The sequence below is a fragment of the Haliotis rufescens genome, unplaced genomic scaffold, assembly GCF_023055435.1.
Source record: "Haliotis rufescens isolate VD_foot unplaced genomic scaffold, xgHalRufe1.0.p SCAF_7, whole genome shotgun sequence".
Taxonomy (NCBI): Eukaryota; Metazoa; Mollusca; class Gastropoda; order Lepetellida; family Haliotidae; genus Haliotis; species Haliotis rufescens.
This window is the reverse complement of record NW_025964361.1, coordinates 33,649,767-33,665,656: the sequence shown is the minus strand read 5'-3', so window position 1 is coordinate 33,665,656 and position 15,890 is coordinate 33,649,767. Positions and strand designations below refer to the sequence as shown.

The following is a 15,890-nucleotide window of genomic DNA, read 5'->3' as shown; positions in this document are numbered from 1 at the left end:
GACATTCTGTTGAATATAATGTAATGAAAGACTCACAAATTACGAATAACGGTAAGCCAATCTCCGGTCAATTTTGCCCACACAGCAAACTTCCCCTATTATTGGTTTCAAAACAAGAAAAAATCAATGTGTTTTAATATTTCTCAAGCGACGTAGAGCAAATATAAAACCAAATCTGACCTTGTGATACTGCATCGATATCATATCTAATTAATTAAATAAGCCTCAAATAAGGCCGAACTTTCAACATTGAAGACAGTTCCAGCGCCCAGCGAAGGCAGTTCTAGCACGGTAGAGAAAAGGTAGGTTATTATAGTTCGGGTAAGGGAACGCCCATGCCATTCGAGAGTTGTGGAAAAAGGAGACACACACTATTATATTTAGAGTGAGTGAGTGAGTATGGTTTTACGCCGCTTTTAGCAATATTCCAGCAATATCACGGCGGGGGACACCAGAAATGGGCTTCACACATTGTACCCATGTCGGGAATCGAACCTGGGTCTTCGGCGTGACGAGCGAAAGCTTTAACCACTAGGCTACCCGACCGCCCCTATTATATTTCGAGAGCATCCACCATGTACACTGGACGAGTTATTTTCGTGTGTTTAACATGAGGGCAATTTTTCGGGAACAGTTTATTTTTTTCAAAATGGTCTAGAATATCAGATCAATTTTTTTTAACCCGGATCCCGTTCTACTCTTCTACACTCATTTGTTTACCTGTAGAACAGTAGAACGGGATACGGGTTTTAAAAAATTGATCTGATATTCTAAAACATTTTGAACAAAATAATCAGTCGTTTCATCTCTCGGCATTTAAAAAAAGTAGTAATGAGGAATTAATGTTGAACACTGTAAGGACATGTGCTTTTTATGTTTGTGATGCCATACCTCCTTCGACTATATGGAAGCCAAACGATTTTGGTTTGGTTTGGTTTGTTGTTTTACGCCGCACTCAGCAATATTCCAGCTATATGACGGCGGTCTGTAAATAATCGAGTCTGGATCAGACAATCCAGTGATTGATATCATGAACAGCGATCCGTGCAATTGGGATCGATGACATGCATCATACAAGTCAGCGAGCCTGACCACCTGATCCCGCTAGTCGCCTTTTACAAGCATAGTCGCCTTTTACCGCAAGTATGGGTTGCTGAAGAACTATTCTACCCCGGATCTTCACGGGTGGAAGCCAAACGAAGTTAGGGGACAATTACATAGCAGGAACGTGGGAGTCAAACTCTTGTCAAAACTCATGGACACACATAACCAAATGGATAGAACATTTTGTTGATTTGTTTGTTGTTTAACACAATATAAGTAATATTCCAGCTACTTGTCGTAGTTCTGAGTCTGGCCCAGACAATCCAGTAATTCACATCTTGAGCTTCAATCTTCGCTATTGGGATTCGATTATATCCGTCAATCAAGTCAGCGAGCCTGACCACTCGGTCCCGTTAGATAAGCATGGGTTGCTGAAGACCAATTCTAACCCGATTCTTCACGGGTCTGTGATAGAACAGTGTATTATTGTCCATCGGCGTCCATCCGCATATATTGCTGAACTATAACATACTCCGATTTGATACCTATGTCGTCAAAATCGGATAAGCCCTTCGAAGGAGGTCACGTCAGTTGAGCCCTGAGCGACCTTTGACCGCAAAATGAAAATGAAGCATGCTGGTTCTTTTTAGCCAAATTATCAACCCGATCCGCATCTTCCAAAGCCAAGGGAGTTAACTGACTAAAAATGTATAGTTTCCACAGGGTTGGCATTCAATAACCTCACTTGCCTCGGGAAGATGCTTGATCCGTTGCCAGTCCCAGTTGTCTGCTTAATATATTTTTTTACCTCCTCGGGACCGATTCGTAAAATTTGGTCTGAAACAATTGAAAACCCACACAAAAGTTTCCTCTCTGAACACCATTTTAGGTGAAGATGACAAGCGCTCAGAAACGAGAGGGGTTAAAATATTCACATTATTATTATATTGCCATTATTTTCTCTATTTATTTTCTGTTTACGTTCATCTTTAAGATGAAAACAGATTTGCTGCTCTAACTGTTTCGTGAGTTCGGACCGAGGACCTGGAAACCACGTGCTCTTCTCTGACTGGCTGAAAACAAATTCACTATTGAATAATTAATGGAGTTGTGTTTTCATAAACAGTGTAGATGTATTTCCAATAAAGTGGAGAAGAAAATGATTAGGACGATGTTGGTAGATGATTATAACCAAACCTTAGGCTTTGAAGCAATTTGGACGGAATCTAATTGTATCTGCTCTGATTTTTTTTATTTCATTCCCCTTGTAAAATAATATGGTACTTATCACCACACATCGTCACCGTTTATGAGAATGATTATTATGTGAAAGGCCGGGGATACATGCTATATATATTCTTACAGATCATGATGGGAACGCCGCTACTGCTGTTGTTCCTGATCCCACTGACGTCAGCCATAAATGGTAGGTCATTTTGGAAGGCTTAGTGATTTAAGATGTATTCACCCTCTCTAATCTACGATTTGGGCATGACACTAATTATATAAACTGACGAGCAAAAGAAACTATACCTCTCAGTTGGTTTTGTTATATGTTTGATTTTCAATTGAAAAAATCTTAAAGGGCAAGTAAAGTGAAGATAAAATATGGAGATTTTTCGGTGAATATTGATTTTCTTGAATATAATTACTAATAGTCAATTTCCGAGAGAGAAAAAATCATAATATTCGTAGAAGTGTTTAAATGTCCAAGTGAACGTGCTGAAACAACCTGGCCCGTAATCGGCTTCCAAAACAAACCCATTTGGGGACGTGGTCTGAATCTGTCGGACAGCAGTGACAACTGTTTTCAGTGGCTGATACGTTTGCCGCACTTATCTTTCTTGTGATTATCAGCCGTTATGTTTGTTTGTTTGTTTGTTTGTTTGTTTGTTGTTTAATGCCGCACTCGGCAATATTCCAGCTATATGACGGCGGTCTGTAACATAATCGAGTCTGGACCAGACAATCCAGTGATTGACATCATCAGCATCGATCCACGCAATTTGGGATCGATGACATACATCAGCCAAGTCAGCGAGCCTGACCACCCGATCCCGTTAGTCGCCTTTTACGACAAGCATTGTCGCCATTTACGGCAAGTATGGGATGCTGAAGACCTATTCTACCCCGGAGTCCAACAAAAATAACAACATTGTATATATTGTTGAATGTGTGAAGAGACGTTTGATCTTGACGTTGTTAATAATTTATATTATATAGCAATTAACATTCGGTAACTAGCGTTTTATTCCAAAATCAAATGGCTGCCAAGGATTAATTCCCTGAGCAAACAACCGAAGACATCTCAGGTGACATAAGTTGTGGATACGGTAATTTAATGGATGAGCAGACATATTTGATTAAGTTTACCCTAAAGTATTAAAAAAAGCAAAGTTACAGTGTTGACCTTCTTTCCCTTTAATTCAGCGTTATTATATCCAAGAAAAAGAAACTAACTGGTCATAGAAGACTTCTGCGTATTTTATTATTTATATGCAATTAGATTGAAAATCTTTGAAAAATAAACATAAAAATAAAAATTCGCAGCCTTCGCAATTCCTGATGGGTATCTTTGACATCTTATGATAGAAAATCTATTACCTTATTCGATTAATAGGCGCCCAGGGCGCTCTCAAATTTAGAAATAGGGGGCTCTTATTAGAATATTATTTGGTGCATATATTGTTGAATGTGTGAAGAGACGTTTGATCTTGACGTTGTGAATAATTAATATTATATAGCAATTAACATTCGGTAACTAGCGTTTTATTACTAAAATTCTTTTTGGGTAATAAAACAAAGGGGCCCTATTCCAAAATCAAATGGCTGCCAAGGATTAATTCCCTGAGCAAACAACCGAAGAAAATCTATTACCTTATTTGATTAATAGGCGCCCAGGGTGCTCTCAAATTTAGAAATAGGGGGCTCTTATTAGAATATTATTTGGTGCATATATTGTTGAATGTGTGAAGAGACGTTTGATCTTGACGTTGTGAATAATTAATATTATATAGCAATTAACATTCGGTAACTAGCGTTTTATTACTAAAAATCTTTTTGGGTAATAAAACAAAGGGGCCCTATTCCAAAATCAAATGGCTGCGAAGGATTAATTCCCTGAGCAAACAACCGAAGACATCTCAGGTGACATAAGTTGTGGATACGGTAATTTAATGGATGAGCAGACATATTTGATTAAGTATACCCTAAAGTATTAAAAAAAGCAAAGTTACAGTGTTGACCTTCTTTCCCTTTAATTCAGCGTTATTATATCCAAGAAAAAGAAACTAACTGGTCATAGAAGACTTCTGCGTATTTTATTATTTATATGCAATTAGATTGAAAATCTTTGAAAAATAAACATAAAAATAAAAATTCGCAGCCTTCGCAATTCCTGATGGGTATCTTTGACATCTTATGATAGAAAATCTATTACCTTATTCGATTAATAGGCGCCCAGGGCGCTCTCAAATTTAGAAATAGGGGGCTCTTATTAGAATATTATTTGGTGAAAAAAGACAGAAAGAAAGAGTTGAAAGATAAATTTCAAGGTGTATGCTGACAGCCTGAAATGTTTATGTACGACAGATACATTTTTCCAGAATTTAAATGGCCCTAATTAAGGGTGCATATAACACACGAGTGCGAATAAATAAGTCTTGTGGAAGGGGTGCTAATTGGGATTGTTCACTAGCCAATATATTAGCAAATATCGCCGTGGGAGCTTATTAGAGTCGGGCGCTTATTATGTCGAATACGGTAATGTCTTATTGCTGCACAAATTTACAGCATTTTCAAACATGGTAGGGACAAGTGGTTGCAAATTTATTTCATAGCCCAGTCTTCATTTTTGCACAAAATTACCCAGCTACAGATTACATTTTACAAACTGTTGCACAAATGGGTGATGGTTAAATTGACAAAATCAAATTTATTTAATTTTATTTTTCAATTACTATGAAAACAAACTTTCTTTAACCCTCAGTTTAGATCTGGCTTCATGCAGTTACATATTAAATGAGGGAAAGGTTTATAAAATGCGTTTTCTATACCATTAACAGTAAATGTTCTTTTACACTTGCACTTTCTTGAAGACTGAAACCAATGGGTAGATTTAATCTGACGTGTCAGGCCCAAGTGAGCGTGACAGTTAATTTGTTCACTATACACTCGGATTGGTGTTGACTGTATGTCATCGTAAAACAATGTTGTTGACTGTATTCATCGTAACATAATGGTGTTGACTGTATGTCATCGTAAAACAATGTTGTTGACTGTATTCATCGTAACATTATGGTGTTGACTGTATGTCATCGTAAAACAATGTTGTTGACTGTATTCATCGTAACATTATGGTGTTGACTGTATGTCATCGTAAAACAATGTTGTTGACTGTATTCATCGTAACATTATGGTGTTGACTGTATGTCATCGTAAAACAATGTTGTTGACTGTATTCATCGTAACATTATGGTGTTGACTGTATGTCATCGTAAAACAATGTTGTTGACTGTATTCATCGTAACATTATGGTGTTGACTGTATGTCATCGTAAAACAATGTTGTTGACTGTATTCATCGTAACATTATGGTGTTGACTGTATGACATCGTAACATCATTGTGTTGCACTCTGTGGCGGTAGGCAGCGTCCAGTGTCCTTCAATAAAATACAAGTAAGGCACAGAACAATTCAATACATGGAACATAATCGATGAATATTTATTTTTCTTGTCAATGGTAATCTCGCCGAAAGACCTGACAAAGTGGATATTTTCAAGAGTGACACAGCCACGAATTAAATGCCATTCTTTTGTCATGAGTTGAAATAAACGTGTTATTTGTCAAGAAAAGACTCTATGTTTAACATGTTTCATTTACTAGACATTTGCAGAGAGAGGATGGCCACAGTGAACCACCTTCAAAAACGATGGCCGTTTATCAAAGGTGAAGGTTCAATGGACGATTCAACACTAGAGCCGAAAGCCTTCAGTGCAAATGATCAAGGGTCTCTATTGGAATATGCGCCTGGTGTAGGTTATTGTGGCGGAAAATATCCAATCTGGAGAAAAGGTAACTTCAGCTCGGACTCATACCTTCAAATAGTGAGTGAGTGAGTTGGGTTTAACGCCTCTTTTAACAGTATTCCAGTTATATCACGGCGTGTCAGCTTAATGTGGGAGGAAAGCCCCAAGTGATGCAGGTCTCAGACGTATATAAATTACCACGGGTATGGTGCTGACAAACCTAGAAACATAATCAGGTCGAACCGGGATTCGAACCCACAATCATAGGTTTCTGGCGTGCCCAAGGGACGCAACTCTGCACAGCGAATCGTGGGAAAAAATATATCATAAGTTATGTTGAACTTATTTGCTTGTCTACATTTGTGGCACATTCTGGAATTTGTTGCTTGTAAACACGATAATGTATCTCATGCAATGTCTTTTTAATGGGTAGTGAAATAGATGAGATAAACCAATACGAAAAACTTGGTATCACGATCTGATAAAAATGCAAACGGGGTCACCCAGCAGGAACTACTCGAAGTAAGCATTACACATCCATGTAAGCATTATTCATTCACGTAATGCCAATTTTCTCCAACCAAACGTTTAGGCTGGTTTGTAACTCGCATTCTGATTGGTCCGTTTCACTGAGCCATGTACCAAATCAAATACATGTACTTACGACAACCGTAGCATTTAGACGATCATAACTCCAATATTTTAACATACACACGTACTTACGACAAACATAGCGCTAAGATGAGGGTAACTCCAATATTTCACCATACACACGAACACATTACTCCAATATGTTAACATACACACGTACTTACGACAAACGTAGCGCTAAGATAATGGTAACTCCTATATTTTACCATATACACGTACACGTTACTCCAATAATTTAACATACACGCGTACTTACGACAACCGTAGCGCTAAGACGATCGTTACTCCAATATTTTACCATATACACGTACTTACGACATGTTTTGTCGAACTGGAACCGCTTAAGACACTCATCACTATGCAGTGAATTACCACCCGTGGCCCCGCCGAAGAGGTTGGCTTGTTGTTTTACGCCGCACTCAGCACTATTCCAGCTATATGACGGCGGTCTGTAAATAATCGAGTCTGGACCAGACAATCCAGTGATTGATGTCATGAGCATCGATCCACGCAATTGGGATCGATGACATTCTTCTACCAAGTCATCGAGCCTGACCCCCCGATCCTGTTAATCGCCTCTTACCACAAGCATACCGCCGAAGAGGATAGTCATCACGTCGAATTTGCCATTAAGGGGAAATATGTATTTTTCTCATTGACAACTTAATATTAACACGTTTTTCCCATATACATTTTAATTAACACCTGACGGAATTCATCATGTGAACTGACAGCATGATTGTTCCTCTATAAATATCTGATGTCTAATGAGTACATATGACCCGTGTTATTTTCTAGAAAGAGGCGATGGTGTTTCCGTGGTATGCATTCAAAACGAGACAAGCACCTGTTTCAAAGAAATGGAGATAGTGTCAAAGCAATGCCAGACCAGTGAAGTGTACAGACTAAGCACCGATGTTGTTGGGAGCGTATTTTGTTTTCGTAAGTATGATTCCCTAATCCGGCATTTATATATATAAATATATATATAAATTTATATATAAAATGTAGAAGATATTGAGCAAATACAAAATTATAAACAGCCAAAGACAACCAATAAAATCTTAGAAAGATTTTGACAAGTTCTAAATTTGATTCTGTTGTCATCACTCCACAGGTTTCTAAGTGCGGTGACAAACGTTGCCTAACTTGCAGCAATATAATTCAAGGTTGTTCAGTCCAAATTACAAAGGACAGTAAATTTACTGTAAAACAAAATATGATTTGTGATACTAGAAATGTTATTTACTTGATTGTTTGTAGTGGATGCAATGAAATGTATATCGGAAAGACAGAACCTTAAATTAAAAAGAAGAATGAATCTTCATCGTTGACAAATAAAGCAGCCACACAACCGCGCGATTCCACTCAGTGAACATTTAGATGCATGGGGAAACGGCAACTTTTACAGGGCAGTTACTCGAGCGGACAGACCGAAAACATTTCAGGAAAACTCGCAATGTTTCGGTAATGTTTGTGAGAAAGGGAAAGCGATTTTGAAGCACAGAATTAAAGAATGACATTATATGATAAAGAGGTTATCACGCGAGTGTGTTTGGGGATGGTAAATATCCTGCATTAGGAATAAACATTGTATTTAGCGAGCCTTGGCTCGCTAAATACAATGTTTATTCCTAATGCAGGATATTTACCATCCCCAAACACACTCGCGTGATAACCTCTTTATCATATAATGTCATTCTTTAATTCTGTGCTTCAAAATCGCTTTCCCTTTCTCACAAACATTACCGAAACATTGCGAGTTTTCCTGAAATGTTTTCGGTCTGTCCGCTCGAGTAACTGCCCTTTGTCAAAGGGAAGCTACTCTAACCCTATAGTCTATGAGACGTCTCGGCAACGGTCAGACGTTGTTGACATTCGGGCTGTCCTGTCATAACGTTAAGAAGTGTAGTCAGTACACACAGCGACAAAACGAAACAAGGTAACAATTCAAACATATTTCGGCCAAATCGAACGATGTAATTTGTGGAGAAGGTTTCAAGCCGCAGAGGTCTACAAGCACAGGTATGGCTACTGATCCCGCTTGGCTGGGCCAGGTGCCCTCGCAAAATTGTTTCGAAATCTACATCTCCAAGGTTGCCAAAACTTATAAAATGCCTTAGCTACATCACAGTTAGACACTGATTTTCAGTGTATTAGACTGTACTTTTGATACTGATAGCAATTATCCCTGTAGTTTATCCAGATTCCCCATGTTTAATTCTGACTAGATCGCCGAATGACGAGGGTGACGCCATGTTTGTTTATAAACAGTGAAAGTAGTCCCTACTTGACCTTTGATATTTGCATCTCTATCCGCATATGACCCCAACGGATATCGTTTTTATCCGTTGGCTTTATCCTGCCGAGAAACCCACCCATTATATGATAAATATATATATATATATATATATATATATATATATATATATATATATATATATATATATATATATGAAATTCAAATGAATAAGAATTTATCCTCTCGAATGTCCCCGCTTTAATCTTAAATGAAATATGTGTTCCAAAGAGGCTCGCGTTCGGCATTATGGGGATAAGGACTGGGCTGCTCGGAATCAGCTTAATGTGCCAGAGTTGGGTATTCATGCAAACCTGCGGCATGGTATCTCATTGAGAGTACGTATGGACTTTTGTACATGCTCGCTCTCTCTCTCTCTCTCTCTCTCTCTCTCTCTCTCTCTCTCTCTCTCTCTCTCTCTTCTCTCTCTCTCTCTCTCTCTTTCGCGAGAACGCGACTTCAAACCCTATTTAACCTCGCCTCCAATAACCTACACCCACCTTCTTATTCCAAAACATTCTAGAACCCAATGCTTGTAAGGATGAACCGTGTCAGAATGGAGGCAACTGCACAAGTACGCTGGAAGGTTTTTCTTGCAGCTGTCCGGACGGGTTTTCAGGACCCACCTGTCAAGGAGGTGGGTGTGTTTTCTGCATAAAAACTCAAACAATTCAACTATACTGAACAAAATTTCCTGTGACATTGAATAAGATTTAATGCAAAGTTAAGTTTTTTACCAAATCTGAAACAATTTCTGTTTGCAACAGATAAAAGACCCCTGTAAGTGTTCAAATGGTTTAATTTGCCAAACTGACTTCAGAAAATGCGTGATTTCATAAAAAAACATGAACATGCCAAAATGTCAATTTACAAATCAATAGTCCACCTCTGGTTGCGATGCAAGCAACACATCTTAGTCTCATGGAATGGACCAGGCGTCGCACGCAGTCCTGTGGGACATCTGTCCATATCTGCTGGAGCATGTTTCGAATTTCCTGGAGTGTCTGTGGAACACGTGGTTGACGTCGAAGCGCCGATCCATCTCATCCCACATGTGCTCGATTGGTGAGAGATCAGGGGAGCGAGCCGGCCAGGGGATGACATTCACGTAACGTTCACCACGACGTCGGTACCCTTCATCGCTGTGGCTGAGGTGAAAACGAGACTCGTCAGTGAATAGAACTAGTCCCCACTGCATGCCCGTCCAGCGTAGACGCCGTCTGCACCACTGTGCTTGACGGTGGTTTCCTGTCAAAATGGGACGTCTGGCGGGTCTTCTGGCGACAATCCCTGCACATCTGAGGCGACGACGTACGGTTTGTGAAGATATTCGTGTAAGGCCAGGAACTTCTTGCAGTCACTGTTGCTGGCTGGAATCGATTTCCTAGGTGTGTTGTTCGAATCAAGTTGTCTTGTCGATTGACTCGATCCTGCTTCAAGCATACCAATGGGTCGCAGACGCTCATTTTCGGACAGGCGTGGCATTTCGTAATGTTGAATAATTGCGTAATTTTGTTGTTTTTCTGAGTTGTTGTTGTCAGCACGATGCTAAACAATGCATATGGAATCCCTTTGACGCACATGTTCTTATACCCATTCTTGGGTAGTGAAATGCATGGGGCTTGCATCGAATGCATGCTTTTCTGTAGCAGTTGCGTTTTTATGATCATGACTTGATTCCACACATGTACTACAATATTGAAAAACAAACTTTACTTGTTTGAAAAATACACTAAAATATTGGTGTCAGAGGAACTTTTTTTGTTGAGTATATAAATCAAACACAAGAATAATATTATATTTTGTTTTGGTTTTGCAATACGTCTCAGTCAAAGTTTATTAACACACTTTCTGTATTGGAAGAAGTCATGTTGAATATGAGAGTGATTCACTTTGTGGACCCAGGAATCAGATGCAGTGATATTTGTTTATGTTTAGAATAAATAAAGGCTTTAAAACCCTTTCTATAACCATAAAGAGTCCATTGAACGATCCCGACCTTATCATACAAAGGGCTGATCTGGTTAATTAGATCACACGGATTTAGGAGAATAAACACTTGATTGATAAAAAAACAAACATACATTTTCATTGTGTGAATCAAGCAATATGTCGATATATTTTAAGGCAAATGAGCTGTAGATGATTTTTTCGTACTGAGCTACAAGTGGGCATGAAGGATGACGGGATATTTGATTACCAATCCAGGGAGCACATAGTATGACGTTCCAAATACTAGTGCACATGCCTCGAAAATTTATGTAGGCGTATTAATGCGCACAGTTACATAACTTAAGGGTTCGCTCGTCACGCCGCAGACCCGGGTTCTATTCCCCACATGGGTACAATGTGTGAAGCCCATTTCTGGTGTCCCCCGCCGTGATATTGCTGGAATATAGCTAAAAGCGGCGTAAAACCATACTCACTCACTGTTACCCGAAACGAATATGTCACAACGATGAAGTCTTTCTATTTGCAGATCCGTGTAGTAACACAACGATGTTACCCTCTATCGATAAACGTCAAGCTGAGGACAACAAAGTCTCTTTAAACGACCAGACGCTTCAAGCAGGCTGGTATGCTGTTCCCAGAGGGATGAAGCTTTTGGACCAACGACCTAAAGGACGGTCCGGTTGTTCATCATGGTATCCCATTTATGCTATAGGTGGGGGCCGTGCTTTTGCGTCTTATCTCATAAACCATTTCAAGTTTATGTAATGTGATATCGTGTCACATGATCTTCTGGTCCACCACTTGATTGGCTGGTTTGTTTTGGCCCCCGTCGCAGCGCAGGAGTACTGCTGTGCGGTGTCGGGCAACAAACACCTACATGTACCTTCTTATGCAAATTGTGGGAGTGGCGTATGCTAAAGACAGGGTAGGACATTCCTAACTTTTCTTTCTTGCGTGAATCGATGCGCACGATGTCAATCACTCGATTATCTGGCCCAGACTCGATTATTTTACTGACCGCGGTCATATAGCTGTAATATTGCTGAGTGTGGCGTTAAACAACAAACAAACAAACAACATGCCTTAGAAAGTAAACTGAGTTGCAAAAGAAAGTATACCGAATTGAAAACTGATAAAAACTTGCTGTATTTGACTGTGTCTTTTTAACCATCAGTCATTTCTGCAAAAGTCTGTAAAAAGTAATCTGTTGCTGGGCAATTTTGTGTAAAAATAAATTCGTACAAAAAAGATTGGGGTAAGAAATTAAGTTAGCCCTTTTTTAAATGTAAATTTGTGCCGGAAAAAAGCAAACTTATATAAAAACATAAGATGTCCAACATAAATCGGCCCGTGAAGACACCGGGCTAGAATAGGTCTTCAGCAACCCATGCTTGCAGTAAAAGGCGACTATGCTTGTAAAAGGCGACTAACGGGATCGGGTGGTCAGGCTCGCTGACTTGGTTGATGCATGTCATCGATCCCAATTGCGTGGATCGATGTTCATGATGTAAATCACTGGATTGTCAGGTCCAGACTCGATTATTTACAGACCGCCGTCATATAGCTGGAATATTGCTGAGTGCGGCGTTAAACAACAAACCAAACCAAACCAAACCAAACCAAAACCAACATAAATCTCCTATGACACGGGATCGGGTGGTCAGGCTCGCTGACTTGGTTGATGCATGTCATTGATCCCAATTGCGGGGATCGAGGTCGAGAGACTCGATTATTTACATTTACCGCCGTCATATAGCTGGATTTTGGTTGGTTGGTTTGTTGTTTTACGCCGCACTCAGCAATATTCCAGCTATATATGACGGCGGTCTGTAAATAGTCGAGTCTGGACCAGACAATCCAGTGATTGACATCATCAGCATCGATCCACGCCATTGGGGTTGATGACATGCATCAACCAAGTCAGCGAGCCTGACCACCCGATCCCGTTAGTCGCCTTTCACGACAATCAAAGTCGCCTTTTACGGCAAGCATGGGTTAATGAAGACCTGTTCTACCCCGGATCTTCACGGGTCCATATAGATGGAATATTGCTGAGTGCGGCGTGAAATAACAATGAAACCAACCAACCAATCTTATGACACACAAAAGGACATTAATTATTAATTGATTAAAAGCGAGCACCTGTTGCCTTTTACGGCAAGCATGGGTTGCTGAAGACCTATTCTACCCCGGATCTTCACGGGCTTTTGTGAAGGAATGACTGAAAGACATATACACTGTAGGCGTGTTTACAATCACATTTATATGGACTTTGCAAGTCAACTATAGTTTGTTTGTTGTTTAACACCACACTCAGCAATTTATCAGCTATTTGATGCCAGTGTGTAAATAATCGAGTCTGGACCAGACAATCCAGTGATTGACATCATGAGCCTCTATCCACGCAATTGGGATACGATGACATCCATCAACCAAATCAGCGAGCCTGACCACCCGATCCCTTTAGTCCCTCTTACGACAAGCACAGTCGCCTTTTCCGGCAAGCATGGGTTCTTGAAGACGAAATCGTCTCCGGGTTCAACTATAGCTATTGAATTAATCGGTTCATACCTTCTTGAGCAATGTGTGTTTTTCTCAAATTATGTTTTATGATTTGCAGGGAGGAAAGGTGACCAGGTCGCCATGTGCACTGGTACGCCATATACAGCATGTGCTGGTCCCTTCGTCACCATGGTAACAAAATGTGAAGACAGGGAGGTGTACGGAATTTTCAAACGGGCGACGTGGTCAGCATACTGTTTCGGTAATACTTATACAAGTTTCATTAATTATAACGAGGATCACTTTTGTGGTCAACGATGGCCTGACCTGCATCACTTTAAGGTTTTCTTTCAGTGAAAGTGACGCTTCCTGATCTCACTGAAATAATATTGAAAACGGCTCTAAACGCATTCATTCACTCTCTTACTGTCTTACTTGATAACGTCAGTCCTGTGAAGATTCCGGGTTATAAATGATCTTCAGCAACCCATACTTGTCGTAAAAGGCGACTAACGGGATCGGGTGGTCAGGCTCGCTGGCTTGGTTGATGCATGTCGTCGTATCCATATTGCGTATATCGATGCTCATGATGTCAATCACTGGATTGTCTGGTCCAGGCTCGATTATTTACAGACCGCCGTCAAATAGCGGGAATATACGATGACATGCATCAAACCATGTCAGCGAGCCTGACCACCCGATCCCGTTAGTCGTCTCTTACGACAAGCATTGTCGCCTTTTACGGCAAGCATGGGTAGCTGGAGACCTATTCTACCCCGGATCTTCACGAGTCCTTTGGTTTTGAATGGGTCCAGAGTATTTATCATCATACAATAGAGCTGTAATACCTGGATAATCTTTAATTAGAAAGCAGAACAAAATGAACACAAATACGTATATTCTTTGTTGCAGAATGCAACCCAGGCCCTGTTGATCTTCTCATCATCGAGGATGTCTCTTCTTCCGTTGAGAAACATGATAATGATAAGGCACATGAATTCGTCATGAATTTTGTCAATGGCTCTAGTATCAGCAAGGAGGAAAGCAACGTCGCTTTTATTACTTTCTCTTCAAAGGCACGCGTTGGCTTCAATTTGAATACATATGACAACAAAACAAATGTTCTCTCAGCTCTAAGTTCTCAGTGGGGTACGGGTGGGGGGACATACCTAGATCCCGCCATCAAACTGGCCAACGCGAACATCTACACTGAGTCTAGGGGGGATCGTCCAGATGCGAGGAACGTGGTTCTAATCATCACCGACGGCAAATACAAAGATGATGCTGTCGTGAGCATACAGGCGCTGCACGCAAAGGCGGAGGTGTTCGTCGTCACAGTGACGTCGAGCGTGGATAAGGCTGGTATCGCGAAGATCGCGTCTTCAAAGGATCACATATTTGACGTGGGTGGTGCCCTGAGTTCGATCTCTACTGCGGTTTTTGACCCCTACTGCAACAGTACTGTTCCTGCTTAAATCAACTACCTGTAGCTGTGTCAAAGAAATAAACATGCAAAGTCAAAATAGTTTTTAGAAGTTTTGTATTTATAAGACCTATTTTTCCTTTCCTGTGTTTTTAATTAAGTAAGTGAGTTAGTGGTTTTACGCCGCTTTTAGCTATATTCCAGCAATATCACGGCGGGGGACACCCGAAATGGGCTTCACACATTGTACCCATGTCGGGAATCGAACCCGGTTCTTCGGCGTGACGAGCAAACGCTTTAACCACTGGGCTACCCGACCGCCCCTCATGTATTTTTAAAAGAAATGAAGTACCTGTGTTCGATTATGATGTTCCCACGTCAAAAGTTGCTCTAAGGTCATACATTTCTCTGAATTGCGTAACGGTTTGCTTTCCTCCTGCATTGAGCTGTCGCACTGTGATGTAACCCAGCAACAGATTACTTTTTACAGACTTTTGCGGAAATGACTGATGGTTAAAAAGACACAGTCAAATATAGCAAGTTTTTATCAGTTTTCAATTACATAAAAAAAAACTCGGTATACTTTCTTTTGCAACTCAGTTTACTTTCTAAGGCATGTTGTTTGTTTGTTTGTTGTTTAACGCCACACTCAGCAATATTACAGCTATATGACCGCGGTCAGTAAAATAATCGAGTCTGGCCAGATAATCGAGTGATTGACATCATACGCATCGATTCACGCAAGAAAGAAAAGTTAGGAATGTCCTACCCCGTCTTTAGTATACGCCACTCCCACAATTTGCATAAGAAGGTACATGTAGGTGTTTGTTGCCCGACACCGCACAGCAGTACTCCTGCGCTGCGACGGCGGCCAAAACAAACCAGCCAATCAAGTGGTGGACCAGAAGATCATGTGACACGATATCAAATTACATAAACTTGAAATGGTTTATGAGATAAGACGCAAAAGCACGGCCCCCACCTATAGCA

The 15,890-nt window shown here is 40.3% G+C and overlaps 1 protein-coding gene across 1 annotated transcript; it reads left to right on the top strand.

The window, feature by feature from the left end:
• Nucleotides 1–248: 248 nt before the first annotated feature.
• On the top strand, nucleotides 249–15,003 carry LOC124145983. Its single transcript, XM_046515988.2, has 8 exons — nucleotides 249–302; nucleotides 2,410–2,470; nucleotides 5,930–6,118; nucleotides 7,522–7,665; nucleotides 9,546–9,659; nucleotides 11,502–11,687; nucleotides 13,596–13,739; nucleotides 14,390–15,003. Exons 2-8 carry the CDS (start codon nucleotides 2,413–2,415, stop codon nucleotides 14,950–14,952), a joined length of 1,398 nt encoding a protein of 465 aa, XP_046371944.1. The 5' UTR covers nucleotides 249–302; nucleotides 2,410–2,412; the 3' UTR covers nucleotides 14,953–15,003.
• Nucleotides 15,004–15,890: the final 887 nt, after the last annotated feature.

Excerpts from the sequence above, each read along its gene's own strand:
- LOC124145983 (XM_046515988.2), top strand. The coding sequence starts at position 2,413 with ATGATGGGAACGCCGCTACTGCTGTTGTTCCTGATCCCACTGACGTCA. Across the intron at positions 6,119-7,521 it reads ATATCCAATCTGGAGAAAAG|AAAGAGGCGATGGTGTTTCC; the intron begins GTAACTTCAGCT and ends GTTATTTTCTAG. Across the intron at positions 9,660-11,501 it reads AGGACCCACCTGTCAAGGAG|ATCCGTGTAGTAACACAACG; the intron begins GTGGGTGTGTTT and ends TTCTATTTGCAG.